The sequence below is a fragment of the Paramormyrops kingsleyae genome, chromosome 5 (assembly GCF_048594095.1).
Source record: "Paramormyrops kingsleyae isolate MSU_618 chromosome 5, PKINGS_0.4, whole genome shotgun sequence".
In the NCBI taxonomy this organism is placed as follows: Eukaryota; Metazoa; Chordata; class Actinopteri; order Osteoglossiformes; family Mormyridae; genus Paramormyrops; species Paramormyrops kingsleyae.
In genome coordinates, this window is record NC_132801.1 from 9,527,726 (window position 1) to 9,543,393 (window position 15,668).

Consider the following 15,668-nt stretch of genomic DNA (forward strand, 5'->3'; position numbering starts at 1 on the left):
CTCCTGTAGTAATTACACCAATAGAAAACACACAATGGGAACATTAATCCTGCAAGCAGCAGACAAGAGCTTGGTCATTCACCAAACACTCACTCAACCGGAAAGTTCAGTACTAGGGCCATTAATATTGACTTGGTTGTTGCATGTTACCTGCAATGTGGAAACCAAGATCTTACACACTTGTTTTAAAAACTCATTTATTCCATCATCTTTACAGTGGATTTACAAATATATCTGTAAATAAATATGCAGAGTAATTAACTTACGCCTTCAGAAGTTGTATTTAAAAAAAAAAAAAAAAATCAAAACCTGAACTAGTATGATTTTTCCATGAAAATATGCTTCTGAATTTTCTGAGCACAAAATGTACAGAAGTCAATTATTCATACAGTGTACGTAAAAAACAAAATAATGGCATGTCCTGGAGGGGAGGAACATCACTGCACCTATAAAAAGGATAAAAAAACAGACTGATCTACTTGGACACTTGTTGATCCCAAACATGCAGCTCTGAGGCCTTTGGAGAAACCAAAGACTGCATTTCCCACAATTCCCCTGGAGTTCAACTCATTGTAGAGCATTGGGCAGTTGCTGGAAAGCTTGGGGATCAGTGTGGGGAAACTGCAGAGGATGTCCAAGTACAGTAATGGATCAAGGTCAGCGATGAGGCATCTCGGATGCAGGTAATGAGGGACATTGCACAAACACAGAAGCCCATTAAATAGTGTACAGTTTGGGCTTTGGCGTGACGAGGGCTGCGCAGATCCACTCAGGATGTGCACTACAATTTAAGCCTCTTATGACATTAAAATAAATGCAAGCTTTACACTAGACGCCACATTTGTAACGACAGAGCCCAACAACCACAATGATTCTGGACGACGCTGCAATGATCTTTAAAGTGTAAAAGTTGCAACAATAAATTAAAATAAAATATCACTCACTCGCTCACTCACTCAAGAATTACACACCATTCCAGACAATTTTCTGTCTGGGCACCCTGCCACCCCCCACAAACATTCAGCAAACGTATTAAGGTAAAATCCAGTAAAATAAATTACAAAGAAAAGAAAATTAAAATCCCAGTAGCCGTGTTAGGCTAACTTGTGATTAGCTTACCGGACAATTATGTAGTCAGACTAGCATCCTTAAGGGATGGAAAGCACCATACAAAGTTATACACTTATAGTTATGAATCCATTCAAGTCAAAGATGTTCAAATTACACCAAACAGCAGGAATCTTTCAGCTTGGGAACCATCCACATCACCTCCACATCTCCCTGCACACATGGCAGAACTCGCCCGCTGCACCTCGCTTTAAGGATGGCCTCGACATTACCTACCGCTCACGAAACACTGCCGGAAGATCGTGTTTAGGAAATGCAAGGTGTACGACTGCAAATCAGAAACTCAAAATGGAAATAAAAGAAAAAACAACCATAAATCATTTGTGACAATCTAGAAAAACCACTTGTTCTCGGATAGAACCCCTCTGTGCCATTAAACTACAGTGACTACAAAAGTTCCCTGAAGATAGTGTTCTACACCCGGTCTCTTTCTTTACCGTGATTCCTCCACCAAGAACTCAAGACACCAGCCTGGGGGGGGGGGGGGGGGGGTGGCGGTGATTCAGTTTGAACCAGCTGAAGCGGCCCAACAGTCATTTGCTTCCATGCCGGTGGGAGGGAGAGGGGTCCTTTCTAGTGATCAGCGGCCGGTCCAGCGCGTTCACAGGAACACGAACTCATCCACGCTGCATCTCTTCCCGCCGCCGGCCTTTCCCCTGGGTTGGATGTGTGCGTCCTGCTCAGGCATCACCCCACTCTGCCCCTCCAACCCGTAATCCTGCCCCCGGCCTTCTACGAAAGTGAAGATTGGGTACTTCTCCTTAGAGGAAGACAGAGCCTAGATTTTGAAATAAGAAAAGTATTAAAAGAAATAGAATAATGAGTTTGAAACTTGGGCTTTTTTGGCCAACGATCCACTTTTATAATTGGGGCTCTTTGGCAGTGTCGCCCAAATCAGTCCTCGAGGACCCACAGCCGGTCCACATTTTTGCTCCCTCCAAGCTTCCTGCCAGACTGGCCACATTTTTGCTTCCCGGCAGGGAGCTTGGAGGGAGCAAAAACGTTGGTGTGTGGGTCCCCGAGGAACGGATTGGGAAACTACTTCTCCTTGGGGGGGGGGGGGAAGTGAAAATGGAAACTCACCGTGCTGACCATGATGCAGAGAGACTCAAAGTCTTTCTGGCTTTTAGCGTAGAAGCCAATGGTGCAGCTGGGGTCCATTCGGCTGAAGCTCATCTTCCGCGGAGAGTGACAGTGAAATGACTGCGTGGGCGGACAGAAGGGTCAAAGGTCAACCCTCGTCATTTAGCACACAAGGGCCTCAGTGCGGCTGAAGTCAAACTTAACGCGTCATACATGCTGTGAAATGCAGGACAGTTTGTGATGACGAGACCGAAAGGAGAAATTTGAGATCCGCTTTATTTAAAATTAAGGATCTTCTACTTCAATACAAGACAGTCACGTATTCCACTTGAGATAAGTAGAACAGAAACTGATACAGCTGAAATTTTACATTTTTATGCCTACAAACACCCATAATCTTCAAACATCGACACAGAACTCCGTAGCTTTTCCCGTTCCCAAATCAGTTACTTATTTCTCTGAAACCATCCAGAATGTTCCTAATGAGACTCGACTGCCCAACTAACAGACTGTACTGGGGACGCTCCTACCTCCAGTGGGAAGTTGTTCTGGGTGACGTCCACCACAGACTGACAGTAGTGTGGGTCCAGATACAGCAGCTGATCATCTAGAGGACAGACAGGACTCACTGAGTGAAAAGGCAGAAGGCTGGGGAGAGAGAGAGGAAGACGAGGGAGAGCACTCTCACCCTGGAAGCCGATGAAGAAGAGGGAATGCTTGGGCTTTCCGCCGATGATGCCAATGCAGCAGTCTAACCTGAGAATGTTCTAGAATGACAAAGATGTGACATGAAGAGTTAACTCCTCCCCCAGCTCTTCCTCAAAGACATAAAAAGCAGAGACACAGCGAGGAGCCTTCCCTACCTTGACACAGTCTATGTAGGATGGGTTCAGGGACTCTCCACCCAGTCGGACTGGGACCAGGACAATAACAGACTTCCACCCTGAACCGGACTGGGACGAGCCCTCTGACTGAGAGCAGTCACACCGCCGCATAACATCCTCCTTATACACTGCAAAGACAGGAAACGGGTGATTGTGTGGTTGGGAGCATGAGCCTGAATGACTGGTTTGACCGATTCATTTTGGAAAATGCAAAATTAACAACATACCAGTACAATCCTGAGCTACATACACAGTCAGATTGGGCAGCTCAGACGTTTTATCCACTGCTTTTCTGAAGGGGGGGAAAATAAAACTCATTATTTCATAAAAGCAAAGTCCAAAACTCACATTTAGATGGTTCATTAACATCGTAAAATAGATCAATGTATCCCAGGGGGAAATTTGGAAGGGAAATTCATCAGAAAAGTATTGTAAAAGATACCAGGGAAAAACAAAAAAACTTCCAATATATGAAAAATGTCAGAAAAAACTAAACAAAATGATATGGGAGCTGCTGTGACAGGAAGCCATTGAGGGCAGTGAAGGAAGGAAGGATGGATGAAGAGAAAAGCTGTGTTCCCACACACACACACACACACACACACACACTTGACCAAGTCATCCATTCTAACGTGGGACCAACACGTGCCATCAACATCTCAAGATGACAGAGACTCACCTCAGTATGTGGGCGACGATGGAGGGCCCGTACCAGTCCCCAGCCTTCTTCCCTGAGCTCTTGCCCAGCTCGACCAGCTGGTGCACCCCGAATGGAGCACTGGGATGATCCCCGAACCAGCAAACCACCCGACGGTGCATGGCTTCCGCCTGCCTGTCCTGGCTGGTCTCTGAGGAGCATCTCCAAACGGGGGCTCTCTTCGACACTTCTGCGGTGCCCCCGCGTCCCCGGGGAGTGGGTCGGGAAGAGGGGAATGCGGGCAGCGAGACCCCTGAGCTCCGTGACGGGGAACGAGGCTTTAGGATCTCAAATTCCACATCTGTGAGCTGCTGCCCGTCGAGCCACGCCCAGCCTGGTGGGCAGAGACAGAGCTACGGTCACCAGCGCCATTCAAGACGTGGCCTCTGACCATAGATCCAAGAGGGATTAAGACACAAAAGCATGAGGCACAGACCCACAGCAGAATGACCATTAATGGGCATTAATAAGCGACTAGGAGTCTGTAGAAGCCCTACAGCTAGAGAACTAAACCACAATGTAACTTAAGGAAAAGTAGAAGCAGTATCAGCCTCAAGCCCAGTGGCATTTCCTGCGATATCTCCTGACCTGGGGGCAGCAGGTGCAGTAGCAGCCCCTGGGCCAGCAGCATCTGTCCACTGCGCAGCATGCAGCCCCAGCCGCAGTCCGTGGTCCACGTCGAGCCCTCGAGCTGCTGGAACTCGCGCCGGTAGGTCAGCCACAGGCGGGACACGAAGGTCCGGCTGAACCGCTCCACTTCATCTGAGGCGGAAAACAGCCAGTCACAACCGGCCGGTGCCGCTTACAAGGGGAAAAACACGCCCAGCTAGCTAAAGAGCACTCCTCCTACTGAATGTTAGGTTATCATAGCCCACAACTTTATGTCACACTAGAGGGCAGACTGACCCACTGAGCTGACACAAAGAAGCCTGGCAGAGATCCCCCCCCCCCAACACACACACACACACACACACACACTGCTCACCTTCATGATTCAGCAGGTAGGAGTGTCCCAGCAGAGTCAGGGGTGTGGTCTTGTTAAAGCTGGTTTTTGATTTGACAGACCAGCCTGGGAACCCAAACACACAAATAGTAATAGATATTTCCCAGTGAAAGACAGACATGGAAACCAGCTCGCAGCTACTCTACACATTTTACATTTATGTGACACTTTTATCCAAAAGGGGGAAGAGGGTTTACAATCTATGCATGCTCCCTGGGATTCGAACCCATGACCTTTGCATTGTAATGCTTTACTTGTCGAACTCCAGAAACTAATACACTGTACACACGCGAGACGTGTTTCTGGGCAGTGCAGCGAGGGCGGCCCCTCCCTCGGGCCCGTTCAGGCCTCGCTCACCGTATTTCATGTTGTTCCAGGCAGACATCAGCTTTGCCTTGAGCCGGTCCACCTCGTCAGGCTCCTCCGCTGCCTCCCTGCCCCCATCAGAGCCCGACCCATAGCCGAAATGCCCCCGGGGGTCACGGGCCGGAGCCCGGTAGCCATCGGGGTGTGAAGCCAGGCCCTCGTCCTGCAGGCCGCCCCCCAGGTATTGCGCCGCGCTGGGGGACACCGAATTCATGACCACGTAGGGGTACTGAAGGCTGCGCCTCCCGCGGGGCTTTTCATTGCCGCAGCAGCCTGTGACAACAGAAAGACATCTATAGGGAGGTCTGCGGGGGCCACTGCCACCGACCCGGAGCAGGTACTGGCTTGCTGCATTTATGCAATAGCAAAGGAGAGCTGGCAGTCTGGAATGGCACTGCACAAACATCACAATGTCACTCTATAAAAGACAGGAAGTGATGTCACAGATGGCAGCCGAACAAACCTCCAGGCGATCTGCTCTCCAGTGCCTTAGGTGCCCCAGCTGCCGGAAAGGGTTGTGTAACTATCTAGACCTGCTCCCAGTAGCTCAGAATGACAAACTGCTCTCCCACCACTCACCTGCAAAGCCCCACAGTGGAACCATATGCCCACAAAGCACACCTTTAGGCAAACCTGAAGTGCCAATTAAAGAGAAAAAAAAAAGCTAAAATCAATTAGTTCTTTCACATAACCACAGACCATCAACCAAAAACGGCCATATAAGCATATTTTCTTGCTTAGTTATTGTAGAATCCCCGCACACAAAACCTCTGCCTGCTTTTTGGAGGAACAAAAAAAGCCAAACACATCAGCAAATGTCGCCAACATGTGATACGCAGGAGTCAAAAATAAAGCAACTACTGTTCTGCTGAGCGCTTTAAAAATGTGTCTTCAGGCTCGGCTGGTCTTGTCAAATTTCGAAGTGCTTTCGAAACAATGGAGCATTGATTACCTGACAAAGGTTAGATGCCTTTTCTCAAAGCACACAGCTGACTGGGCGCTCAGTGAACACTGTGCGGTTTTAAAAGGCGAAGGTGTGTTCCTTAAGACTAGCAACTTAAAGGTTTACCGATACCAGGTCTAAATGGCTCCTTGATGGTTTACTACAGCACTTAGAATAAAGCGACGTTTGTGCGCCTTCGAGCTTTGATGGCTAACGTGAAATTAAGCCCCGAAAGAGCAGCACTTTTTGCTCAGGGCTGAGCGATCATATTGCAACCTGCGATTCGCTTACAAGACCGCAGAACTAACCTTTGTAAAAGCGCATCGTGAAAAACTTTACTGGCCGTCCGTATGCCTACTGATCCAGCCTCCTGGGGGTTGCACTTATTCACTAGGTCACTCAATTAAGATGAGTTTACTGGGTGACAAGGGTCATTTAGTCCCAGTAACTGGGTACACCCCTTCCGTTCAATTATAAGGTAATCGACAGTAAACTTTTTATGCATCCTTTATGAGTACACAGAGTTTCGTCAGAAGAGCAGGAAGGCAGTGTATGTACGCGGAAATGTCAAATAAAGCAATCGGAAATAGCCAATGCAATATTTCAAATTTCGCATCAGGTGCCGTATTACGGCCTGCGGTGTGTATCGGGCACAAGGGCATGCGACAGAAGCCATGTCGGTGAGAGATAACAGGCAAATCGACCATATATTTGTTAAGGCTCATGGAAAGTACTGAAAGGTGGCCGGTATCAGTGTCCATGTGGGAAGCCCTGGTCGCCGTGCGGGTCACATGCAGGTCGCAGGGTTGCTGGCAGTATCGTCGCTGCGCATTTTCTTCTCAGTCTGTGTCTGTCGGTGTCATTGAAAATCGACAGCCCAACAGATACATGTTTAACCACGGAGAGTCGAAGCACGATCTCACCTTGATTTGCAGAATACCGATTTCCCCCGTATTCTCGTGAAACTTCGCAGTTATAACTGGCAGCACCGGTTCTTCAATAACTTGTGCTGTCTGTCAGTTCAGTCGTCTCGCGTTTCCCGGTATATGACTGAATACTTCTCATTTCTGAACTATAACTCATTCGTTAAGGGTATTTCAGTATTTCGCAATATAATATTTAGAGCAAACGGCCTTTCCTGTAATTTCCATTGCTGTTATTACTATAATAAGACACTGACTGTATCGCTTAGGCGCAATACTGTAGTGAAGACTTCCTGTTCGCTTTCTCCGGAAAGTATTTAAGGGGTATCAATAATTCTGCAATTTGATTGGTCAGAGAAATGACACGACATATACTTATTGGTTTATTTCATGTCAATCAACGAATCCTGATTAACTATTGGCCAATATTCGGTAGCGTAATATATGACGTTCATAGCACGGTATCTTTCCGGAAAGAGGAAACGGAAACGGCCACATATGCAGATTAACTGCTGCTTACTGTACGGTAGAAAATGATAATATGCACATTGGTGTAATAATCGTATCTTACTGAAAAAACGTCACGGCAACAATTATAGTTCGAGATACTAAATTACTGAGGTATCGGTTTTAAGGTGTTTTTTGGTACAAGCACAAACGGATCCGGAGATTTTGACCGGGAATAGCGTGTAACATGATGCAGGGAGACCATACTTTCAGTTCCGCGGTGCTGTCATCTCTCCCTGCGGGTCGTTGCACATATCATCATTATTACCTGTAACTGACTGCAAGTTCCTTCTGTTCACTTACTAAGCGTTGGATAGTACTTTTTGACGATAAAATTAGTTGACTTTCATCTGATACATAGCATTTCCCGAATCTTAATTTCATGGGTAAAGCATGCAGTTATGACTTAAGTTCTCCTTTTGCTAAACCGCAGCTAAAAGCAAATCCTTTTCCTGGTGCTTTTCGTTGGAAATCCCTAATGTGGGGTGTAACAGTAGCCCGCATTATGCGCATCTACAGGCCGAATCTTCCTTTCTGACTCTACGCTGCATACCGTAAAGATCTGAGAAAGCATTTGATTGACTTTAGTAGAAATGAAAGTAGAAATGACTTTACTTTACTTTAGAGCCAAAACAGAATTTTCCTGTGTATAAGGTTTTTGTGGGTGCATATCTGATGATTATCAAAGCAGTTGCATCAACAATCCAAAGAGACTCATATAATTAAAATCCATTTTAGGAGCTTAAGTTCATACACATTATTGTATGGATTTATTACATAGTTTTCATGTTAATCCTTAATACCACAAACCTCTCCAGAACAAATGGTGTGATAATGGTTGTGTGGGTGAGATAGATTATTAATATATACACTAATTTTATACTGATACTGAAAGTCATAAAGCTTTAATACAATGGAACAGAAAACAATATCTGTGTTTAAGTGGAAATATTGACCTTTATTGAATGTGAGTTAAGGTTTATAATAGAGAAATTGTATCGGAGGTGCACAATACTACTTTGGTCGCTCTTTGACTGTTTTACAGTAAACCACACATTTACCCTATGTTCCTTAAACATATCTAGTATAAGGACAAGTCAAGAAATGTGGAGAAGATACATCTGATTTCCTAGTACTTTATTACACTTTACTGTATTTTAGATGTCTTTTGGTTTGGAATCACATCCAATTACAAGTGCTCTAGAGGAGAGAAAAAAAATATGAAAAATAACGGTAAAAAGTCACACTTGTACACCAAAAAAACTAATACAGCCCATGAAAACAGCCACCCACAGTGCCACCGTGTGTCAGTGGGTATGCAGTTACCATATGGGAATCTTTATAAATGATACTAATAAATAATATGCATATGTCTTTTGTTCTTACTGATAATACATAAATATACAAACAAGCATCATACATATAAATAAATAAAATCTGTATTTAAATAAAGTGCATTAATTTTTTAATCTCTAAAATTAAACTATGACGATAAGGATAATATTTTCTCATGGACACATATCTGACTCTACCACAATACTTTATCCAAGCAAAAAAATCCTAAAATATGTTTGCAAATTAGAAACACACACTGACAAGTATGTACTACAGGTTAAGTGGGCATTTTTTGTCTCCACACAACCAACGGTTCACTGACTGTACTACTCTGCAACAACCATTGCATAAATACATACACATACACACCCATGCTCACGCACAAACACACGCACACACATATATAAGAATATGATACATACAGAAAAGGTGTGGCATTACAAGAAAGCAACCCAAAATATATAACCCACTTTTTTTCAGAAAGATTAAAGTTGTTCCAAAAATGTCAACACTGAAAACAACTTTGAGATGCATGATCCAGGTTGCATGAAGCATTACCATGCGAAATCTACAAAATGTACAGTTTATGCCAGCTGCTGGCCATATACCAGCAGATCACATTATATTTCACTGCAAGCTGTACCAGTATATCTGCATGTGACCAATAAAATCGTGGATCTTATACCCAGCAAAAGCACCTTCGAATCGCAGCCATAACCTGTGCAACTCTGAACTATTTAAAAACCTTTCAATCTTTTGTAGAAGCAATTTCAAAGATGGCTGACACCTTTACTGACTCACTCAGGTTATTGTCTTTGTGTATGTATGAGATAGATCTGGTTATTTTATTAAATCTTGTCTTGGAGGTATTGAAATAATTGTGTGTGTTCATCACGTTTAAGCTATTGGGCACTTTTTAAAAATAGAACTGAAACTGCACAGAAACAACGAAATACAACAAAATAAAATACTTGAAGAAAAGTTCCTTACTCATGAAATCTGCTAGGGTCTTAAATGTAAATCAACCAAAAGTCCCTATCCTTTAAGGCTTAAATAAATACAATGTATTTAATCTCATATTCTTACATATAAACACACACGCAGACATACACATATAACCTCACACATGAATGCACAGGAATTATACATAAATACAAAGTGTAATTCTTTTGTATGACAGAAAGAACATAATACTACAGAATACAAGGGTTACTATTTAATAACAGCATAAAAGATGAGTACAAAATGTCCTTATAATGCTACATTAAGGTGCTGCTATGAAATGCTAAGTTAAATTGAAAAACCTTTTGTAACTATGACTCTCAGGCCATGTGATGTAGGCCCGCAACGACGGAATTTAAATCACTAGCAACTCATGTATGTAATTATATTGACCACTAGAGGGTGATGTTTAGTCAAACGAGTCACACAACTCCTGACTTCAGCTGTCTCTGTTAGAGCTCCCATCTGGTTACTTGGCTCAGACTTTTCATATTTCGTTTTACACAAAGTACATCTCTGTATTTGTGTGTGAGAGTAAAAGAGTAAGATATAGAAGGGAAAATCTGGACATATGTCTGATACACAGTGCAAAATCTTTCAGATCTTTATACACCTTTCTATACCAGGTCTGTTTCCTATCTTGCATTGCGTTCTTTGATAGACAAGTTTGGAATCAAAGTCACTCTTGTGGCCACTCACTACCCAGAGAACCAAATCAAACATGGCAGTGACATGACAGGACTTTAACTCTTGTATGGTCCTGGAAGAGTCATTCGTTTGCAGTACTGCAGATGGCTCGCGACACTGCATGGTCACCATTTTTGGTCAGAGGACACCTGACAGAGCCTCTGCGATTGCCTTTCCTCGGACTCCTGTAAACAAACCACTTGGGAAGAAATTGCAAACAGGTGGGTGAGGTAACCCTATGCCACTGACAACCAAAAACCATGAAAAACATTAAGAAGAACAAAACCACAATCAAATAAATGTGGCAAATAAATAATGGAATAAAGCAACAGTAACAATAAATATTTATAATACAGCATCCAAACACAAAAAGTCCTGTACATATTTCTGCATTTCATTCTTCTGCATATTTTACTGCTCTCTAGTTCCCTGTCTTTCACTAACTGTGAAACAAGGAGCTCTGAAAATGACCTTTGTAAAAGATCAACTATGACACAAAGTTCTCATTTTGAACCCTGGACCTGATCTTACTTGCAGATAGTTTTCAGATCAGGGTGTGTAAATAGTTCAGTTGACTCTGAATTGCAGTTCTGAGTTGACAGGCTCCGAAGTGTTCCACAGCAGAAAGGCTTTACAGGGGAAAATTAGAAGACCATGCATTTCAAATATGTGGCGTAGTGTGGTTCTTTAAAATAGTTTTCTCTGTAAAACTCATAACAGCCATACAACTTAACTTGGTGTTTTGTCATTATTTCGGTCAGTACCTCTCTTGATCATGTGTGACATTTCTCTGTCATCCGAATACTTAACCCAAGCTTTTGACAAACCGATAACTTCAGGATTGAGTGGTTATATTTGGTGTTCACAGTATTCAGGATTCTTAGTTCAGTAAAGCATTGTCTTCAGTTTTACACAGACCGATTATATGTAACATGCATTTTATCAATAACAGGTTGAGAGAGACCCATGAAGCAACAACATGTATGTACATGTATGAAAACAGCTGCTGAAGCACCTTAACAGTGATTGTGTTTGTTTATTTTGGTCTATTCTAATTCAGATACACCTCCTGGGCATTTTTCATGCCTTCCACTAAATAACTCCAACATTCCTGAACGTTCTTTGTAGTTCCTGAAATCATACACCATTTCCAAACTTTGACTGGCATCTACGCATTCCTGCCCCCAACCTGAAGATCATGACTGATGCTTGCCCGATTTCTCTCCTCTCTCCCGCGGGGCGGTGCTGGCTGCACTCGGGCCCGCTGCGCGAAGCACTGATCGACCTCCAGGAGAAGCCTCAGACTTTCCAGCTGAGCTGCCCTTGCTCTCCTCTGCTGCACTGAAACTGTGTTTCCCCTTGAGGACCTCCTGAGAACCCATCTTGATAGGCCCCAGGACGGTTTTGGCCACACTGCTAAGATGTGTGACGAAACTAGACTTTTCAGCGGGAGAAATGGGCCGAGATCTGGAACTAGGTGAGGCAGCGGTAGGGGACTGGGTAGGAGTAGATGGATGTTCTTCCACCACCTCCAGGGGACCCTTCTCCTCCCACCCCAAAGCCCCTCGATAACAGTTCACCGGAGCCAAACCTTTGCCCTGTCTGGGTTTAGTCATCAATGAAGTTCGAGATGATGCTGGGGCTTGAGATGGCAATGAAGCTAAAGAAGGGAAAAATGAAGTCCCTGAAGTTGAGGAGGAAGCTGAAGCCATCGGTCGGACTGCAGCCAGCGACGTCCCTGGGGTTGCTGACTGGCGTACAGCTGTTGTTGAACTTGGACCTGGTGGCTTGTCCACCACAAGTGGCTGGCCTACAACTGATGATGACCCTGGAGCCTGTGGCTTCCCTACAGCTGAGGCTGAACCCAGAATCTGTGAAGTGGTGGGAGGAGCTGAGCCTGTTCTGTGTGATGTTCCTAGAACCAGTGATGAGCTTACAACCTGTGTTGCTCCAGGAGCTAATGATAAACTTGTAGTCTGTGGTGATCCTGAAAAAGTCTGTGATGATCCACGTGCAGGAGATAGGCCTGTGGCTTTGGATGGTCCTGAAGAAGACTGTGGAAATCCACGTGCAGGTGATGAGCTTGGGGTCTGTGATGATCCTGAAGTTGATGAGCCTGCAGTCTGTGATGATCTTGAGGCAGTTTGTGATGATACACGTACAGGTGATAAGCCTGCGAATTGTGATAGTCCTGCTGCTGCTGATAAGCCTGTAATCTGTGATGATCCACGTGCAGGTAAAAAGCTTGGAAACTGTGATGGTCCTGGAGCTGATGATGAGCCTGCAGTCTGTGATGATCCTGCAGCTGATGATGAGCCTGCAGACTGTGATGATCCTGCAGTTGATGATGAGCCTGCAGTCTGTGATGATCCTGCAGTTGATGATGAGCCTGCAGTCTGGGATGACCCTGCAGTTGATGATGAGCCTGCAGTGTGTGATGATCCTGGAACTGATAATGATCCTGCAGTGTGTGATGATCCTGCAGTTGATAATGATCCTGCAGTCTGTGATGATCCTGCAGTTGATGATGGTCCTGCAGTCTGTGATAATCCTGCAGTTGATGATGAGACTGCAGTCTGTGATGATCCTGCAGTTGATGATGAGCCTGCAGTGTGTGATGATCCTGGAACTGATAATGATCCTGCAGTCTGTGGTGATCCTGCAGTTGATAATGATCCTGCAGTCTGTGATGATCCTGCAGTTGATGATGGTCCTGCAGTCTGTGATGATCCTGCAGTTGATGATGAGACTGCAGTCTGTGATGACCCTGCAGTTGATGATGGTGCTGCAGCCTGTGGTGGTCCTGGAACTGATAATGATCCTGTAGTTTGTGATAATCCTGTAGTTGATGCTGAGCCTGCAGTCTGTGATGACCCTGCAGTTGATGATGAGCCTGCAGTCTGTGATGATCCTGCAGTTGACAATGAGCCAGCAGTCTGTGATGGTCCTGGAGCTGATAATGATCCTGCAGTCTGTGATGATCCTGCAGTTGACGATGAGCCTGCAGTCTGTGATGATCCTGCAGTTGATAATGATCCTGCAGTCTGTGATGATCCTGCAGTTGACGATGAGCCTGCAGTCTGTGATGATCCTGCAGTTGATGATGAGCCTGCAGTCTGTGATGATCCTGCAGTTGACGATGAACCTGCAGTCTGTGATGATCCTGCAGTTGACGATGAGCCGGCAGTCTGTGATGGTCCTGAAGTTGTCGATGAGCCTGCAGTCTGTGATGATCCCAAAACCAATGATTGGCATTGAGATAAACCTTCAAGGCCCTTCTCTCTTGTTTCAGGAGGTTTATCGGTTCCGCTAAGTTGCTCTAGTTTAATGCTGTCTTCAGTTTCTGTTGTTTTGCACAGCTTGGTCATTTCTGTGACCATTGCTGTATCCTTCTGTAGTCCCAGACTGCTCTTTTCTTCTCGTTCCCCCTTTAGACACATCAGTTTCCTGTCACACCCTTGCAGTGAGATTTTTTGCCCATCTTTATCCTGGGCTTTTTGAGTGCAGCTTTTCTCTGTCTGGGGGGCCTGCTGTTTGGCACCTCGGTCAGCCAGGCTCTGGGCCTCTCCCAGTGCCAGAAGCTTTTCTGGTGCCTTTGCCTCATAACTTGAACTCAGTAGATCCACTGTGGGCGCCTTTATAGCAGGAGATGTGCCAGTTGGGGTGGACTTTTGCGGCAGCGATGAGGCAGATGAGGGTTGGGTTTCCTCCGTCACTGCTGCTGCTGCTGCAGGTTTCGGTCTGGCGATGTCACTCGACGGAAGTTTAGGAGCTGCCAGCGGCTCCTCGGGCGCCTCGGTTTTAGTTGGCGATTTCTCATGAAGCACCCCCAGCCCCCCGCTGCTCCCCTCTCCGGCTTCCGAGTGCTTCTCCCTACAGGCCAACAGAGCATCCCGGCTGAGGGGAGACTCCTGCCTCCCCAGCTTCCTCACCGGCTTAAGGGTTCCAGTCTCACCAGCAGTAGGTGAGGAGCAGGTGTGGGGCGGGAGGTTCTCCCCCTCAGTCTCCAGCAGGCTCTGCAGGCCCAGCTCACTGTGGAAAGGCTCCTTGCGGTAGTCCGGGTGGGATACTTCTAGACTGTGCTTCCGGATCATGCCACTGCCGGCCCCGCCGCCCACCTTCTTGTCCTGTGTGGAGGTGAGGGGTGAGCCTAGCTTTTCGGCCGACTGCACGCGCTTCAGTAATGGGGACCGGGGAGGTTCGGCACTTTTGGGCCTCGGTCGCACCACGGGCGGCGAGGAGTGCAGCTTCGCGGGGAAGGCCTGTGTGGTGTTGGAGCTGCCGACCGTGTGTCCGGGCAGCGGTGGCGGCGAGGACTGGGTCGGTGAGGGCGTGTGAGCCAGTGGCGACAGTGGGATGTTGCCGGCGGACTTGCAGCGCGCCGAGCGGTACTGCCGGTGCAGTTTGGGGGACAGGCCGTGCAGGGAGCTGGGCCTCATGTGCTGGGACGCCGCTGGTGAGTTGGGAGTGCTGGAGGCTGGGGAGCTACTCTGGGATGAGGCCCCTGTTAGAGATAAAACGAAAAACAATTTTCTATGTAAACTGTTGCACTTGCACAGTTTGACCAGTATTCCAGTGAGAAGTATGTGCCTATTAATAGATCAAAAGCAAATCTGAACAATGATGACATCATAAACACACTACAAAGAAAATATGATCCAAGACAGTGTGTTCATTACAATGGATACATTCACTCTTTGGAAACCAATGAGTGACTCTGCTGAAGACCACAGTGCGGGACACTCGGGACATGATGCTTTTGCCACGGCAGCTCTCACCAAGGTGAGAAGAGTCGGGGGTGGAGCGATAGCTTTGGGTCGGGGAGCGGGCGGAGAGACTGTGGGTGGGTGAGCCGGGGAGGCTCTCACTAGACGACAGCGAGCGGTTGAGGGAGGTCAGGCTGCGGCTGGTGTGCAGCAGGTTGGCCTGCTTGGTGATTTTCCGGAACAGGGAACTTCGTTTCTTGCTGACAGGGCAAAAAGGGAGACAGGGACAGGGAGTGAGGTAGATACATCTAGACCACTGTCAGGAACACTGCCTGAGGACCGAGACAGGCCTGGAGAGCATGACAAGGTGACGCTGTACATATCTATATCTATAAATAAAGTTC

General features: G+C 46.1%; 2 protein-coding genes across 6 annotated transcripts in view; both read right to left on the minus strand.

Moving 5' to 3' along the window:
* Nucleotides 1-180: 180 nt before the first annotated feature.
* atg4da (autophagy related 4D, cysteine peptidase a) lies at nt 181-7,325 on the minus strand. 2 transcript variants are annotated; one of them, XM_023792067.2, is made up of 11 exons: nt 7,028-7,325; nt 5,153-5,434; nt 4,778-4,861; nt 4,381-4,554; nt 3,775-4,126; nt 3,323-3,387; nt 3,075-3,223; nt 2,900-2,978; nt 2,742-2,818; nt 2,212-2,331; nt 181-1,906 (listed from the first exon to the last, which is right to left on the minus strand). In XM_023792067.2, exons 2-11 carry the CDS (start codon nt 5,373-5,375, stop codon nt 1,730-1,732), a joined length of 1,500 nt encoding a protein of 499 aa, XP_023647835.1. In that variant the 5' UTR covers nt 5,376-5,434; nt 7,028-7,325; the 3' UTR covers nt 181-1,729. The 2 variants fall into 2 exon arrangements, with proteins under 2 accessions (XP_023647835.1, XP_023647834.1); XM_023792066.2 differs by lacking the exon at nt 7,028-7,325 and adding an exon at nt 6,413-7,000.
* Nucleotides 7,326-8,656: 1,331 nt separating this feature from the next.
* Nucleotides 8,657-15,668, minus strand: part of LOC111833538 (microtubule-associated serine/threonine-protein kinase 1-like) — a 58,110-nt gene continuing 51,098 nt past the window's right edge. For all 4 annotated transcript variants that reach the window (XM_072712069.1, XM_072712070.1, XM_072712068.1 and 1 more), the window contains 2 exons: nt 15,337-15,524; nt 8,657-15,062 (listed from right to left, as the gene is read on the minus strand). In XM_072712069.1, coding sequence (XP_072568170.1) covers nt 11,755-15,062; nt 15,337-15,524 — 3,496 coding nt within the window. In that variant the 3' untranslated portion in view covers nt 8,657-11,754. The remainder of the gene's footprint in view (nt 15,063-15,336; nt 15,525-15,668) is intronic.

Coding starts and splice junctions, on each gene's coding strand:
- atg4da (XM_023792066.2), bottom strand. Junction 4,127..4,380: donor ACTGCACCTGCTGCCCCCAG/GTCAGGAGATAT, acceptor TCTGCCCACCAG/GCTGGGCGTGGCTCGACGGG. Junction 1,907..2,211: donor TCTGCATCATGGTCAGCACG/GTGAGTTTCCAT, acceptor TTCAAAATCTAG/GCTCTGTCTTCCTCTAAGGA.